This window comes from Lontra canadensis, unplaced genomic scaffold, assembly GCF_010015895.1.
Source record: "Lontra canadensis isolate GAN:19392208 unplaced genomic scaffold, GSC_riverotter_1.0 scaffold12, whole genome shotgun sequence".
Classification (NCBI taxonomy): Eukaryota; Metazoa; Chordata; class Mammalia; order Carnivora; family Mustelidae; genus Lontra; species Lontra canadensis.
In genome coordinates, this window is record NW_022631006.1 from 17,920,297 (window position 1) to 17,935,981 (window position 15,685).

General features: G+C 39.0%; 1 protein-coding gene across 4 annotated transcripts in view; it reads left to right on the top strand.

Annotated features, from left to right (window-relative positions):
* TTBK2 (tau tubulin kinase 2) overlaps positions 1 to 15,685 on the top strand; it is a 164,533-nt gene that overhangs the window by 129,751 nt on the left and 19,097 nt on the right. For all 4 annotated transcript variants that reach the window (XM_032856709.1, XM_032856708.1, XM_032856710.1 and 1 more), the window contains 4 exons: positions 179 to 336; positions 7,922 to 8,138; positions 12,660 to 12,871; positions 15,030 to 15,618. In XM_032856709.1, coding sequence (XP_032712600.1) covers positions 179 to 336; positions 7,922 to 8,138; positions 12,660 to 12,871; positions 15,030 to 15,618 — 1,176 coding nt within the window. The remainder of the gene's footprint in view (positions 1 to 178; positions 337 to 7,921; positions 8,139 to 12,659; positions 12,872 to 15,029; positions 15,619 to 15,685) is intronic.

Sequence of the window (15,685 nt, forward strand, 5' to 3'; positions counted from 1 at the left end):
TATTAATTCAATATCATTATCCACATATAGTCCTTTTTCAAATTCCCCTCTTTGTACCATCTGGGTTTTTTTTTAATCCCACTACAAAACTAATTTGTGAACATGGCAGCTTTCTCTTAAAGAATAAAATGACAATGCTTATTGTTACCTTACTCTAGTTTTTTTCTTTATGGTCTAGCTTCTGACATCCGTGTTTGACAACAGCATCAAGACCTTTGGAGTAATTGAGAGTGATCCTTTTGACTGGGAGAAGACTGGAACAGATGGTTCCCTGACCACCACCACTACTTCTACCACCCCTCAGCTGCACACCCGCCTGACCCCAGCGGCCATCGGGTATGTCCCATGCAGATTATTTAGCAGTGGCTTTCTTAGTTGCACTGTGTTCATAGAGACAGACGTCTGTTATTTCCTCCAGATCCTTCAGATGACAAAATGCTGAGACAGAGGAGAGAGCCTATGAATTTCCTTGCATTAACATTGCTTTTATATATGTCTTTGTTCACATTTATTTTTCTTAGAAAGTATTTATAGATCATACTTTGAAATGGGAGCTTCAAGCTTGTATGATTTCTTGATGTCAGATTTACAGTGGCTTTTCAAAATGAGAAGGAATTGTTTGCATTTACTTCTTTTTTTTTTTTAAGATTTATTTATTTATTTGAGAGAGAGAACGAGCCAGGGGAGGGGTAGACAGATAGAGATAGACAGAATCCCAAGTGGACTGCCCACTGAGCCCATAGCAGGACTCTATCCCATGACCCTGAGATCATGACCTGAGCTGAAAATTAAGAGTCAGGTGCTTAACCAACTGAGCTACCCAGGCACCCCATTTTGCATTTACTTCTAAAGAATATATGGGACCTGGAAAGAATGAGCCACAATTGCACCTACCTGTACTGTGTTTAAGTTTAATATGAACAAAAAATATAGCTTGTTCCTCTATGAAAGTGATTTAGTTTACAAAGTGTATTAGGAACAGATTATGGTGTTTTTCCATCATCTTGTGTTTGTTTGTTTTCTTCTCTTCATGCATTAAATACAGTTGCTTTTGTTTGTTATTAAATAAATTGTGGGAGGGGTCGTTCTCCACGACCCCCCATCCGTTTTTACCTGCTCTAGTTGCTTTAAAATATTTGGGTAACAAAGAAAAAAAGTAAATAGGGAAAAATCATCTTATAATTGGGGAAGTTTATCACTAATCCATTGTTTGATTTTATATTGAAAGTTGGGATCACTAGAGCTTATTGAATCAGAAAAGCTTACATGGACTTGTTTAACTAGGTATGATATCCTTGATTAGCTTGTCTAAGAGTTCTTAAGTGAGGGGCCCTGACTAGCTAGATTAGAATCATCACAGAGATTTGTTAAAAGTACTTACTAAAATAAATAAATAAAATCTTTTAAAAAACAAACAAACACATGAGATACTCCTAACACTAGCTGAGTGAATCATCCAACACTAAGTAAATACTAGCAACAGAGCTAGAGCCTTTCTAAAATTTTGATTCTTGTTTTCATGCCTTTGTTTTCCTTCTCCTTTGATTATTGTTAGAAGTAGGTGAGTCTCAAGCTTGTAGAAATCCAGATGATAAGGAGTTCAGGGTAACTGAAGTCAGTGAAGACAGTTTAAGTTCCCATCTCCCGGTGTTTCCTCCTAAAATAAAGCAATAATGAGAAAGAAGAAATAAAACTATGCAAAAACCACATCCTCACCATAATTTGAAGATAAAGGATACCTAGCCTAAACTCCAAAATAAGTAAGAAGAGAAACCAAAACCACCAACTCTCTCGCGCTCCCGCCTCACTCAACTCTGCCCTAAGGCTTTATAAAGGCAGATCAATAAAAACCATGCAGAGGAAGAGAATTTGAAATAGGACTTAAGGTTGATTTTAAGCCAACACCAGAAAAACTAATCCCATCCTACAAATGTAATTACTAGAAAGTGTTCAGGTAGACAGAGAGGTATAAATAGGCATGATTCAAAACATACAACTTATGAAAGAAAGAAAGAAGAAAAAAGACAAAAAAGAAAGGAGAAAATGCCTTTTATCAGTTGAGCAGTGAAGGAAAAAACATTTATGTTTTGGATCCAATCAGGAGAGAGAAACTGCATAGTAATTTGAACAGGGGAAGATGATACAAGGAATTAGTAGCTATAATACAGAACTGGAGTAATGTGGGATAGACTAGTGGGAAGTAGAGAATACAGGAATAGCAAATACCAAGTAAAGCTCCTACTCCAGGGGCTGAGATTCAGCATCCCAAGACTGAGCCCCACCAGCCCCAGGGCTGAGTCCTGACCTTGTTGGAGAGCATATGTCCGTTGCTTACTGGATGGCGGGGAGGTCACTCTGATGCCTGGTAGAATTTGCTGAAAATCTGCCCTCTGGAACTTAATGCAAATCTATTCTCTGGGGTGGCAGAGAAAGCTATTTACTTTCTTCTAGATAGTGGGAATTGCTCAGGGAAGCTGTTGGTTGCTGCGGTCTTTGTGCTGCAAGAGACAGGTGCTGAAGATGCTGGGATGTGGCAGGATCCTTGTGCCAGGGAGAGCCACATGCACTGGAGAGACTTGCCAAGCGGCACACTGGAACCCACAGCAGAGCACTCTCCTCCTGCAGTGTTTTTCCAGTGCCCTCTACTGACAGAGCTCCAGGGCTAACTGGCAAAGGAAAATAGCTAAAGGGCTCAGATCTACTTTCATGGAACTGGCAAAAAAGATGAATTTCAAGTTGAAAGCAGTACATCAATAATCACAGAAGGGCAAAGGGGAAGTAAAATATAACAGCCTACAAAAGGGAGAACTATGAAATCAGAGGATACTGTGTCTCTCTAACCATAAAAACAAATAAAATTCCCCTAAATTGTTTTGACTTTGCCACATTGACAGAAGAGGGCACTAATTAAACTACGAATCTCATGAAATACTCTAATACCACAAAAATGAACAGATTTGAAGTGAAAGATTTCAAAGATCCGTACAATGTTACTGAAAAAAAATCAGAAGAGAAAATCTAATTCATGCTAAGGAAATTTCCCCTCAGAGAAGTAGCCATGAAGAAGAAGAAAACTATAAAATAAAACCCCAAATGGAAGCAAATATACTTGTGCATTCAAAGATAAGGACAACTACCTTGAATCAGAAAGTTAAAAACTAAGAACAGAAATAGACCACAAGGTAGAGGGGGATGGGAAAAAAAGGAAAAGGAGAAGAGAGAGGAACAAATGAGAGTTGATTGAGGTCGGGAAACAAATGGAAGAAAAAGATGTCTTAGAAGTGAAAAAATTACAAAGTTGCACAAAGACGCAAATGAAAATTTAATAAAGGGCATTGAATAAAGGCAGAAGGGAAACAACCCTAAGAGAATGAAAATAAATCATGTAAAAGGACTAAAGGGGTGCCTGGGTGGCCCAGTCCTTTAAGTGTCTAACTCTTGATTTCAACTCAGGTCATGATCTCTGGGTGGTGAGATCGAGCCCTGTGTCCACCTCCACACTTAGTGTGGAGTCTGCTTAAGATTCTCTCTCACCAGGGCGCCTGGGTGGCTCAGAGGGTTAAGCCTCTGCCTTCAGTTCAGGTCATGATCTCAGGGTCCTGGGGTCGAGCCCCGCATAGGGCTCTCTGCTTAGCGGGGAGCCTGCTTTCCCCTCTCTTTCTGTCCTGCCTCTCTGCCTGCTTGTGATCTCTCTCTCTCTCAGATAAATAAAACCTTAAAAAAAAAAAGATTCTCTCTCACCTTCTACCCCCTTCTCCCCCCCCCAAAAAAAAAAAAAAAAAAAAAAAAAATTTTAAAGGACTAGAGAGAAAGTACTGCAAATGGAATGCAGACAAGGGATAGCACTTGTTCGAGTCCCTGAAGGACAATACCATTGAAACCTGAGAAACTCAGTGGCAAGGTGAAATAAGAAAGTGGGACTAAGAGCATTTTTTTAAAAAAGATTTTTATTTATTTATTTGACAGAGACACAGTGAGAGAGGGAACACAAGCAGGGGGAGTGGGAGAGGGAGAAGCAGGCTTCCTGCTGAGCAGGGAGCCCAATGTGGGACTTGATCCCAGGACCCTGGGATCATGACCCGAGCCGAAGGCAGATGCTTAACTGACTAAGCCACCCAAGTGCCCCTTTAATACGGTGTTTATTAATATTTAGTCCTGAGAATCCCATCAGTCACTTTTAGGAAGCAAAAACTACAGAGGATCCAGGGAGGCATAGCTAGAAACACACGAATAATTGGAAATCCTGTGTAACTCAGTACAAGACAGATCAAGTGAACAAAGAATAAGAAATAGACAAAGAATAGGATCAATAAGATAGATCTTTAACTCTACACCCTGATAATAGAGCTTGTGCCTTCTGCTCAAGTGCCTCTGGAACATTAATAAAAATTGATCAGTTATTAGGTCATCAGGAATGCATATAAGTAGACCCATAAAGCACAAGTATTATACTATCTAATCACACTACAGTAGAACTAGAAATTTCCAACAAGAACAAAAATGTCAAAAGCCCATCCTTCTGGAAACTTAGAAACATATCAAAGTGCTCTTTTTTTTTTTTTTTTTAAACATTTAAAGCTAAACATTTAAAGAGGGAAATTCTTGGTATTAAATAAGGAGCTACATAATGTCAGTTTGTCCTATTACTGATCGTATTAATGTTGTTAATCGGGCTAGGGTGATATTAGCTAGGTTTCTCCACTGTGAAGTTACTATCTTTACTTTGTAAGAAGTATTTTGTGGGAAGATACTTTGAGACAATTTGAATAAACTTGTTTTTCATCGTAATTTTGCCCACAAGTTTTAGAGTCTGCCTGTGAATCTACCTGAAAAGTATAAGGTCTACAGGCCTAGCATTTAAGAAGTGGATGAATTTGCTGACCTCTGAATTAAAATACTGATTCTATAGCAGACCTAAATATCTGTGGGCTGTGCTGTCTCTGTCATCACTACTACTGCCTTTCTAGTGCTAAGGCAGCCACAGACAGTGTGTAAATGAAGGAGCAGGACTCTTGCCATACCACTTGATTGACAAGAATAGGTGAGCAGGTCAGTTGTGGCCCACAGCCCTAGTTGGCGAGCCTTGCCTTAGATGGTGGGGAAGAGAGTGTGAAAAGGATGTCCATTCTTTCTGCTTTTCTTGATGTCTCTCTGATTCTTCTATACATGTCCTTACTTTTCTTCCTTAATCTGCTTCTGTAATTTATACCTTACCTGCAACCACCCAACACAAACCATGTGTTAATAATACTCTCATGTATACATATGCACTCATTCGACTCCTAAATGTAATATAATTTTTCTAGGAAGGAATTTCTTTCCATATCTCAAACTCCAGATTTGGATCAGAGTTATAGGAGAAGGAAGAAAATAGTAATTATGTAAGAAGTAAAAGTGGGCAAAGAAATGCAGAGAGGAACCTGAGTCATGTGGAAGAGAGCCCATGTAGGGAAGCTGTGGGAGCCCCTTGAAGTGTTTAGTATCAGAGAGAAGAGGGAAACCAGGATAGAGTAAAAATAGAAGCAGTTCATAGGTCAAGGAGTGCTTTGTTTCCTCAGGAGAGGAGAAGGAGATGCCAAGGAACGGGGGTAGTTGGAAAGAAGCAGAATAGTAGCTTAGGCATAGGGAAAAAAGGATTTGGAAGAATACTGATGAAAATGGGAAAAAATGTGGGGCTGGTAGACTGAACTTACTGAATTCAGATATTGATTCTTTTGTCACTCCCTTTCCTCATGAACAGAGGGAATTCTTTCAATAAACATTTAGATTACCATGTAGCACATCTCTTGGTGTCCTTTGTATGCGTCAATCAGTAAAGGATATTGAACTTCTATCTGAAAAATCTTTGGAGCTCCTTACTGGCTCTCACCACTTCCCCACACGGGCTCTCTTCCACATGACTCAGGTTCCTCTCTGCATTTATTTGCCCATTTTTACTCCTTACATAATTACTATTTTCTCCCTTCTTCTGTAACTCTGATCCAAATCTGGAGTTTGAGCTATGGAAAGAAAGAAATTCCTTCCCAGAAAAATTATCCTACATTCAGGAGTCGAGTGAGTGCAAAAGTATATGTGAGAGTATTATTTATGAACTTCATGAACTTTATTTATCTTTGAACTTTAGTTACTTTTAGAATAAACCCTTTCATAGGAACTATTTTAGGCCCAACTACCTTTTCTTTTCTTTTTTCCTTTTTTTTTTTTTTTTTCGAATTCCCTTTTCGGTGTGTTCCCAGTTTCAGAACTACAAGAACTGTTTTACAGGGCTGTAAGGTTTTTTCCCTGGGCGCTCTTATCAGTGCTTTTCTAAATTATACCTACAACATACCGAGATGAGATTCATTGTCTACTGTTGACCCAATAGGGAGAGATGGTAACGAAGGTCATCAGCTCAGGCAGGACAAGTCCCTGAAGAATGACTGATCTTTGTTCTCACAACATGACATATGGATGACACGTGGGCCAGGTGTAGACTGAGAAGATGCCTATTTTCCCACTCAGAAGAATTGTGTGTGTCAGTATAGTCTACTGAAAACCGGTTCTTCTCTACTTCTAGACATTCCAGATCACTTAGAAAAGATTTCACTGTGTGGTAAATATTGTGTTCAGTCAGCAATATTGAAAAGCAAAACAAACTAGTATACAAAGTAGAGTTGCAGAACATGCAATCTGACAGGGACCTGATCACTTAAAAAGTAATAACAGAACTGGAAAAAGCTCCTCACAAGCCAGAACTCTGAGGGAGAGACAACCAGTCATATAAACAGGACACGAAATTACTTTGAAAGAAATATATTGACAAATGTCAATTAATGTTTTTTCATTTTGCTGCTGGTCAGTTCATGCAGTTCTATATAATTGTTCTGTATAATTACAGTATTTCTAGTTTCACCCAGAGGGCAAGAATTTCCTTTCTCCTCTTTATGTCCCTAGAGCCTTGCATAGAGTAGATACTTGTAAAAAGTCTGTAAATGAAGAAGCAAATGTACATTTTACACTATTAAAAATATATAACTGATCTCATACCCGCTTATGTCATAATGACACTTGACATTTTTCTGTTTATAGTTTTTGTTACTCTCAGCAAAAATGGGTAAAGAGTAGAAAATATTAAAATTGACACAAGACTTGTTAGAAAATAGACCAAATATTTCTTTTTTTAAAAATTATTTATTTATTTATTTTTAAAGATTTTATTTATTTATTTGACAGAGATCACAAGTAGACAGAGAGGCAGTCAGAGAGAGAGGAAGGGAAGCAGGCTCCCTGCTGAGCAGAGAGCCTGACGTGGTGCCCGATCCCAGGACTCTGAGATCATGACCTGAGCCGAAGGCAGAGGCCTTAAACTGCTGAGCCAACCACTGCCCCTAGACCAAATATTTCTTACTTTTAAAGTGATTCTTAAATCAGTGAGTTATTGTATTAAAATTTGTATTTTTAGATCATCCTGCAAATTTTCCTCATCAAAAATAGACGTTTTGGGGCACCTGGTTGGCTGGCAGTTAAGCATCTGACTCTTGACTTCAGCTTAGTTCATGATCTCAGGGTCATGAGACCGAGACCTACATTGGGCTCCACACTGGGTGTGGAGCCTGCTTAAGATTCTCTCTCTCCCGGGCATGGATTGCATGGAGCACTGGGTGTGGTGCAAAAACAATGAATACTGTTAAAGCTGAAAAAAAAAAAAAAAAGATTATTTCTCTCCCTCTTCCTCTGCCCCTCGCCCCTCAAAAAAAATAGTTTTATTTTGTAGAATTGGCATGGCCTAAGTTTCTGAGGTTTTGTTTTTATTTTGTCTTACTCTTCTAATTATGTATAAACTTGATCATTTAAATTCAGAGGCAAAATGTAAGATAGTCTCATAGTAATCTTTGATTCTGGTATTTTAAAGTTCTACCTTTCTTTCACCCCACATTTTTAGAATTGCCAATGCCACTCCCATCCCAGGAGACTTGCTTCGGGAAAATACAGATGAGGTGTTTCCAGATGAACAGCTTAGTGATGGGGAGAATGGCATCCCTGTTGGTGTGTCACCAGATAAATTGCCGGGATCTTTGGGACACCCACGTCCCCAGGAGAAGGATGTCTGGGAAGAGATGGATGCCAACAGGAACAAGATAAAGCTTGGGATTTGTAAGGTGCGTATTTCTTGCATAGGACGGGGTTTCTTTCCTAAGTGCTTAATATTTTCCTTCTGTTGCTGTAACAAAGTATCATGATTCTTAATTTTGGATGAGAAATAGATAGAAAATTGTATTACTAGTGATTTATGTATTTATATTTACAACATCTTGGCTAATTTTGCCCATAACAGTGAGATATAGACACTAAACATTAATTTTCATCTTGTATTTGGTGGAAAGATGAAGATATTTAAAAAAAAATCACACTGAGACTGAAAGAAGAGACATCTGTAGGTCAGAAGTTAATAGTCTTTCTAAATAATGTGACAAGACTCTTGGCCCCTTCTTTAGTGTGGACCTGTGGAGCTAGGAGTACGTGTTGTGAAAATTGTCTTAAGTGGAGGTGGGGAAATAAGGGCTAGAAATGGAAAGCACCAAACTAATCAGAAGCTGAAAAAGTGGATGTTGAATAATTGACATGATTTTTTCTTCCTTAGGATTCTAAACAGTACCAGTATTTAAGTATGGGGAAAGATACAGATTTCTGAATTAAATGGTTAATTTTTAGTACTCTTGCAGTACTCTTTAGTACTCAAATTTCTTTTTGATCTTACTGTCCTTGTCATTTCCATTTTCATAGAAGATAAGATGAAGCTAAATGGGAATGGAGGGGCAGTGAATTATGAACCAATTAGCTTTTGGTGCTTCTTATGATTTTATAAAGATTTAGTTGGGATGGAAGTTAAATTTATAGGTGTAAAATGAGACTTTGGGCTCATACCTGTTAACATCGTTGATAGAAAGTTGGCTAGTTGTGCTTTGTGAGATATATCTTGGAAAGAATTTTCCATGATCAATTCTGAGGGGCTTGGTCTGTCTTCAGACAAGTTACATACTATATTGTTAAACTTAATAATTAAAAAAATTAACAGCATATACATTCAGTCATGGAAGTCACTTTGTAAAATCATTCTCAGCATAGATATGACATGCTGCTCTGTGGTCTGGCTACTGAAAAAACCCTCTTTGGAACCCTCCTGCACTGCTGGTGGGAATGCAAGCTGGTGCAGTCACTCAGGAAAACAGTTTAACTCAAAAAGTTTAAAATAGAACTGCCCAGCAGTTGCATGGATACAAACAGTAGTGATTCAGAGGGGCACATACACCCTGATGTTTACAGCAGCAATGTCCACAATAGCCAAACTATGGAAAGAACCTAGATGTCCATTGGCAGATGAATGGATAAAAGAGATGTGGTTTATCTGCAATGGAATATTACTCAGCCATCAAAAAGAATGAAATCTTGCCATTTGCAATGATGTGGATAGAACTAGAGGGTATTAGGCTAAGCAAAATAAGTCAGAGAAAGACAAATACAAGATGATTTCACTCTTGCATAGAATTTAAGAAACACAGAAGATGAACATAGAGGAAGGGAAGGAAAAATAAAATAAAGATAAAAACAGAGAAGGAGGCAAACCATAGGAAACTCTCAACTATAAAAAACAAACTGAGGGTTGCTGGAAAGGAGGTGGATGGGAATTGGGGTAATTGTGTGATGAGCATTAAGGAGGGCACTTGTGATGAGACCTGGGTATTATATGCAACTGATTAGTCACTAAATTCTACCCCTGAAACTAATAATACACTATATGTTAACAAATTTGAATTAAAATAAAAGAATTCTTTAAAAGAAAAATAAACTATTTAAAAAAAAAAAAAGACAAAAGAAGAAGCCCTATGCGGACTAATAGTAATTAGGAATAGGTAGTGAAATGTAGTCAAGAAGTCAGTGTCAGATTTTTATAATGTCGACTGTAACTGTCTTTATTGCACCAGAAGCAGAAACTGTTCTTACAGTAAAAAAACCTTTTGTGACATTCTCAGTTGCCAGCCCACATGAGTATCTCTGTGTATATGATACTGTGAAATGGCACTTGACATGGGGATGACTTAGTTTCTTTCACCCATCATCACAATTTAACCTGTATTTAGTTCTCTTCTACTTGTTAATTCCTTCCTTTAATTTTTTTTAAAGATTTTTTAATTTATTTGAGAGAGAGGAAGAGAGGGAGAGGCAGAGGGAGAAGCATAGGGAGAAGCAGACTCTCCACTGAGCAGGAAGCCTGATGTGGGACTTGATCCCAGAACCTCGGGATCATGACCTGAGCTGAAGGCAGACAGCTTAACTGACTGAGCCACCCAGACACCCAATTCCTTCCTTTTCAAAAACATTACTCAAATTAGATTATTAGTATTGTTTTTGGTTTTTGTTTTTTTTTTAAGAGGGGGAAGAGAGGTGGGGGAGGGCTTGAGGGGAAAGGTGAGAGAAAATCTTAAGCAGTCTCCAAGCTCTGTGAGAGCCCTACGTAGGGCTTGGTCTCTCAATCCTGAGATCATGACCTGAGCCAAAACAAAGAGTCGGACACTTAAACAACCAAGCCGTCCAGATACTCTGGTATTACTGTTTTGTTTTGTTTTGTTTTGTTTTGGCTACTGTTTTGTTTTAATATCAGTGATATTTGTCTGGATTTTTCAAAGATGTTTACTATATCCTTGCATTTTTTAAAGTCCTGGACTTGTCTTCTTTCTTCTTGAAGTATTTCCATTAGAAGTTCCTTTAGTTGAGGTCTTTGGGGACTCTCTCAGTTTTTACTTAGTTGTAAATGTATTTATTTTAGCATCATTCTTTTTTTTTCTTCGTGGGCATCAATGCAAGTTTTATTGAATGATTGCAAAATGATAGTACAAAGTTTCCAAGGAGGGAGGGGACCTGAGAGGGTTGCCCAGCATCATTCTTTAAAGAGAGTTTATACTAGGTTCAGAGTTTTTGACTGACAGTTATTTTTCCTCTGAATTCAATTATTGGTGTTCAGAAGTCTGTTACTCTTACTATTTTTTTCTTTGTAGATGGTCCATTGCTCTCTGTCTTTGTTACCCCAGCTGCTTTTTAACTTTTCTTTTTTGTCTTTGGTGTTCTGCATTTTATCTAGAGTGTGCATAGGCTTACATTTCTTTTTATTTATCCTGCTTAGGATAGCTTATGTTTCCTGAATCTTTGATTCATAGTTTCATATCATTTCTAGGAGATGTACAGCTATTTCCTCCCAAAATATTTCCACTAATTCATTCTTTTTGTTCTCTCATCCTGGGACTCCAAGTGAACGTATGCGTTTTCATTCTGTTATATAATTTATTAATTTTTTTCCGTATTTTTTTTCTCCTTGCAGTGCTCCATTCTAGGTAATTTCTTTTGCTATGTCTTCTAGTTCACTGGTTAATAACTTTGTCTTTTTCTGGGTAATTTGATATTTAACTTGTTAATTGAATATTTAATATTAAATTCATCAGTTAATCTCAAACAATCCCTTATTGATCTTTGTGATAATGACCTTTATTTATTTAAACATTTGATGCATAACAGTTCTGTATTCTGTATCTTAACAAGTTTAATATCTGGTATCTTTGGAAGATTCTCTCAAATAAATAAATCTTTAAAAATAAGAGAGAGAAAGAGGAGGGGAAAGGCAGAGACAGAGAGAGAAACCTAAGCAGATTCCATGCTGAGTGCAGAGCTGACATGGGGCTCAATCTCACACCCTGAGATCACAACCTGAGTTGAAACCAAGTCAGATGCTTAACTGACTGTCTCACCCAGGTGCCCCTCATGTCTTAGGGAGTTTTAAATGTTTTTCTAAAAGTTATTATTTCTGCTCTTAGTCATGGTGGCATGCCTTCTTGTGTGTTTGACTATCTTTAGTGTTTTACTTATTAGTTAATAATTGATGGCAATCTTGTAAACCTAAATTGGGGATTGGGAAGCCTTCCTTCAGAGATTGTCTTCTGCTTCTGCTAGTAGCCAGAGTAGACCCCCAGTCTGAGACCAACTGGGCATCTTCTGTGGGTCTCTAATCAGAATGGACATACCAGACTTCCCTCTCTCACCCTAGTACTGGGGTCAGGTTTAATTTCTCTGGTAAGTGTACTACTCTGGGCATCTGTCCTTAGGCAGCCCCACTGCTCTAAGCTGTGTCATGTTCAACCTCCTTCTGCTCTGCCCAGCTCTTTTTTGTTCTAGTTTCAGGTTTTCTTGTTTTTGTTTGGTTTTTCACTTGTTTTTTAGAGAGGGAACATGGGGATATTCAGGCTTGGTGACCCATCCTACCTCTTGTGAGACCACTTATGTCTCCAAGAAAATGTCCTTTCCAGGTTTTATTTTTAGTTTAGTGGAATGGAGTCCTGTAAGTATTTCATTAGACAGTATACAAAAAGTCAAGGTGGGTAAACATTTTTAGACTGTTTATCTTTGTACCCCAAATATAAAAAACTGGAATAATACTGAACTGAGAATAAATTAAGAAAACTCGCTTTATGAAGGGTTAGTAGACAAGTGTGTAATGATGTCGCTATCCAGAATACCTTATTTCTGAAAACACCTCCCAAGCATTTGCATTTATTATTTTGAAAGACTTCAGTGATTCCTACACATACAGTCACCTGAATGTTTTTCATGGCTTTCTTTTATATTTTGTCTAGGCTGCTACCGAGGAAGAGAATAGCCACGGTCGAGTAAACGGTATTCTGAATGCTCCAAGCCTTGGTTCCCCAGTTCGTGTCCGCTCCGAGATTACTCAGCCAGACAGAGATGTTCCACTGGTGCGGAAGTTACGCTCCATCCACAGCTTTGAGCTGGAAAAACGTCTGACACTGGAGTCAAAGCCAGATACGGACAAGTTTCTTGAGACCTGGTATAAAATAATTTTTCTTTTTTTTTAAAGCTACTAAGATATATAAGTACTGTTATCATTATCATCATTATGAATTCTGTTATTCTTTCAAATAAGAAAATTTTGCATTTTTGTAGTACTGATTTGATTAAGTTCTCATCTCCATCCATGTTTTTAATTATCATTGTGATTCCTAATGTGAATTGTCTTATAAAATTGTTACAAGTTCTATAACAACCTTTGGGTTTGGGAGCTGAGCAATGGGAGCTGGTAACTTCATGACACCAGCATAAGTTAAATGAGCTTTTTGCTTTGTTTGTAAGGGATCTCTTTCATTGGAATGAGAAAATGCAATGTAGAGTTGGAGAGCACGTGATAAAGAAGGCATGATACAGGAAGGAGGGGAGCATGTGAAGGAGGGAAACAAGTAATTTATACACAAGGGACAGGCACTTAAATTCACTTTAATGAATGCCTTTTATGAATAAGTACTGTAGGAAAAATAGACACAAATAAGTTTATCATTCTTCCTGGAAAGAAGGAACAGTGGAACTTTGGAGAACTATGCATTGGTAATAACTCTAGTTCATGTTTATAAGTCCCATTATCCCCAAATTTTGATAACAGAAGGCAGAAATGAAACTTTAAAAAGAATTTGGATATGTTTATGAATTACAGAAGGCTGCAGTAATATTAAGAGCCGAGTGACTAGTGATAGTCACACACCCTTCAATGTACATCACTGGTGGCTGCTTTTGGTAATGAGATGTTAGGTGAGAAGGACCACGTATTTGATTGACATGGTAGTTACTGTGAACAAAGACAATTCAGCCTATTCTAATCTAGCTTCCATTTTTGACAGTCCTTCATATATGTGTGTTCTTTCTTCCATGGCAATCATTCAGCCTCACACCTATGTAATAGAAGCTTCTGTTTATAGGGCACTTGGGTGGCTCAGTTGGTTAAACGACTGCCTTTAGCTCAGGTCATGATCCTGGAATCCCAGGATCAAGTCCTGCATCGGGCTCCCTGCTCAGCGGGGAGCTTGCTTCTCCCCTTGCCCTCCTCTTTCATGTTCTCTCTCTCTCTCTCTCAAATAAATAAATAAAAATAAAATCTCTTTAAAAAAAGAAGCAGCTTCTGTTTATACATTGATGTGATCAAAAGGGTGAATTTGAGTTGGGGCAGTGCTTAAACATTTCAAGTAGTGGCTAATGTTAGAAATAACTATATAAATGCAATAGGGATAAAAGCTCAGTTTGGTAAAGAATTAGTTTAATAAAAGAACAGAACTAAAAAGAGAGTCCCTGCTGTGGGAAGAGCTGAGAAATGAGTTGAGAAAAGAGAAGTAATCTAAGAAAATGAACTCAGGCCAGAACCTAGAATGAGTAGGAAACCATTGAAGGAACTGAAGCACCTAATTACAAACTTGGAAAGGAAGAAACATATCCCTTAAACTGCTACCCTGAAGCAGAGAACGGTTTGTAGAAGCAAGTGCAGCCGAATGGTCACACTGTCGCCTGACCCTCAGGTAGCAGAGGTTCATATACCATGTTGACTGCCTTCTAAGCCACCTAAACAGGCAGTATACCTTGAAGCTTCCCCCACGCCACATCCACACCCCCCGCCACTGGGTGCCCCACGTGTACATAGTGGGCTGCGCCTGCTTGAGCGGGTATAGTGGCTCTTCTTAAAAGTTCTGCCTTTGAAGTTCCCTTGAATGAGTCTACATTTTCGTACATCTCTGAAGACAAAACACATAAAGCATCTGCCTAGCTTCTCCATTTCCTTTCCTAGACTAGCTTCTTCATTTCCTTTTGTAGGGCTTCTGATAAGGCAAAATCCCCTTGGCTCAGCTCTGCCTCAGTCCCCCACAGAGAGCAGAGAGCCATGTGATTGAATTGGCTAGAAAAGGTGAACGAGATCCCATAAGTCAACCTGATTAGGCTTGTCCCCTGCCCTGCAGCAGGAGAGCCGTCTTTCCCCCATGGGTTCCATCTTCCAAAACCAGGTTATGGCAGGTGGAGAAGAACATTAGCGGCCTGTGAAATTTTCCTTATGCTTTATTTATATATTATTCTCTCCTCTGTGTGTGAATCTTAGTTCTGTATAGAGCTTATAGGTTATATAATACATATTTTCCTAGAGCAGTTGAGTAACTTCTCTCTGTTTTTTTAAGCCTGGAGAAAATGCAGAAAGATTCCAGTGCAGGCAAGGAATCTGTTCTCCCTTCTCTGCTTCATAAGCCTTGTGTTCCCGCCGTGTCCCGTACTGACCACATCTGGCACTATGATGAGGAATATCTTCCAGATGCTTCAAAGCCTGCCTCTGCCAACACCCCTGAACAGGCAGATGGCGGTGCCAGCAATGGATTTATAGCAGTTAACTTGAGCTCCTGCAAGCAGGAGGTTGATTCCAAAGAATGGGTGATTGTGGACAAGGAGCAGGACCTTCGGGATTTTAGGACAAATGAGGCTTTAGGTCATAAAACAACTGGAAGCCCTTCTGATGAGGAGCCTGAAGTCCTTCAAGTCCTAGAGGAATCACCTCAAGATGAGAAGCTCCTACTGGGTCCTTGGGCAGAAAGCAGTCACTTACAGAAAGAACCCTCAGGTGTGGTCTTAGCACTTTCTGGGGAATGCCCTGCCACCGCCGCCTCAGAACAGTATACGGGTGGGCTGGAACTCCAGACGGGGACTGCCGGCCAGTTTGCTGCAGTGACACCCACGAGTCCCATGGAGGCGCAAGCAGAAGGACCCCTCACAGCGGTAAGAGATTTGTTCCAGTTATTTTTCTGTTAGCCACTCAAGGTGCTGTTAAAAAAGAACGAACAGT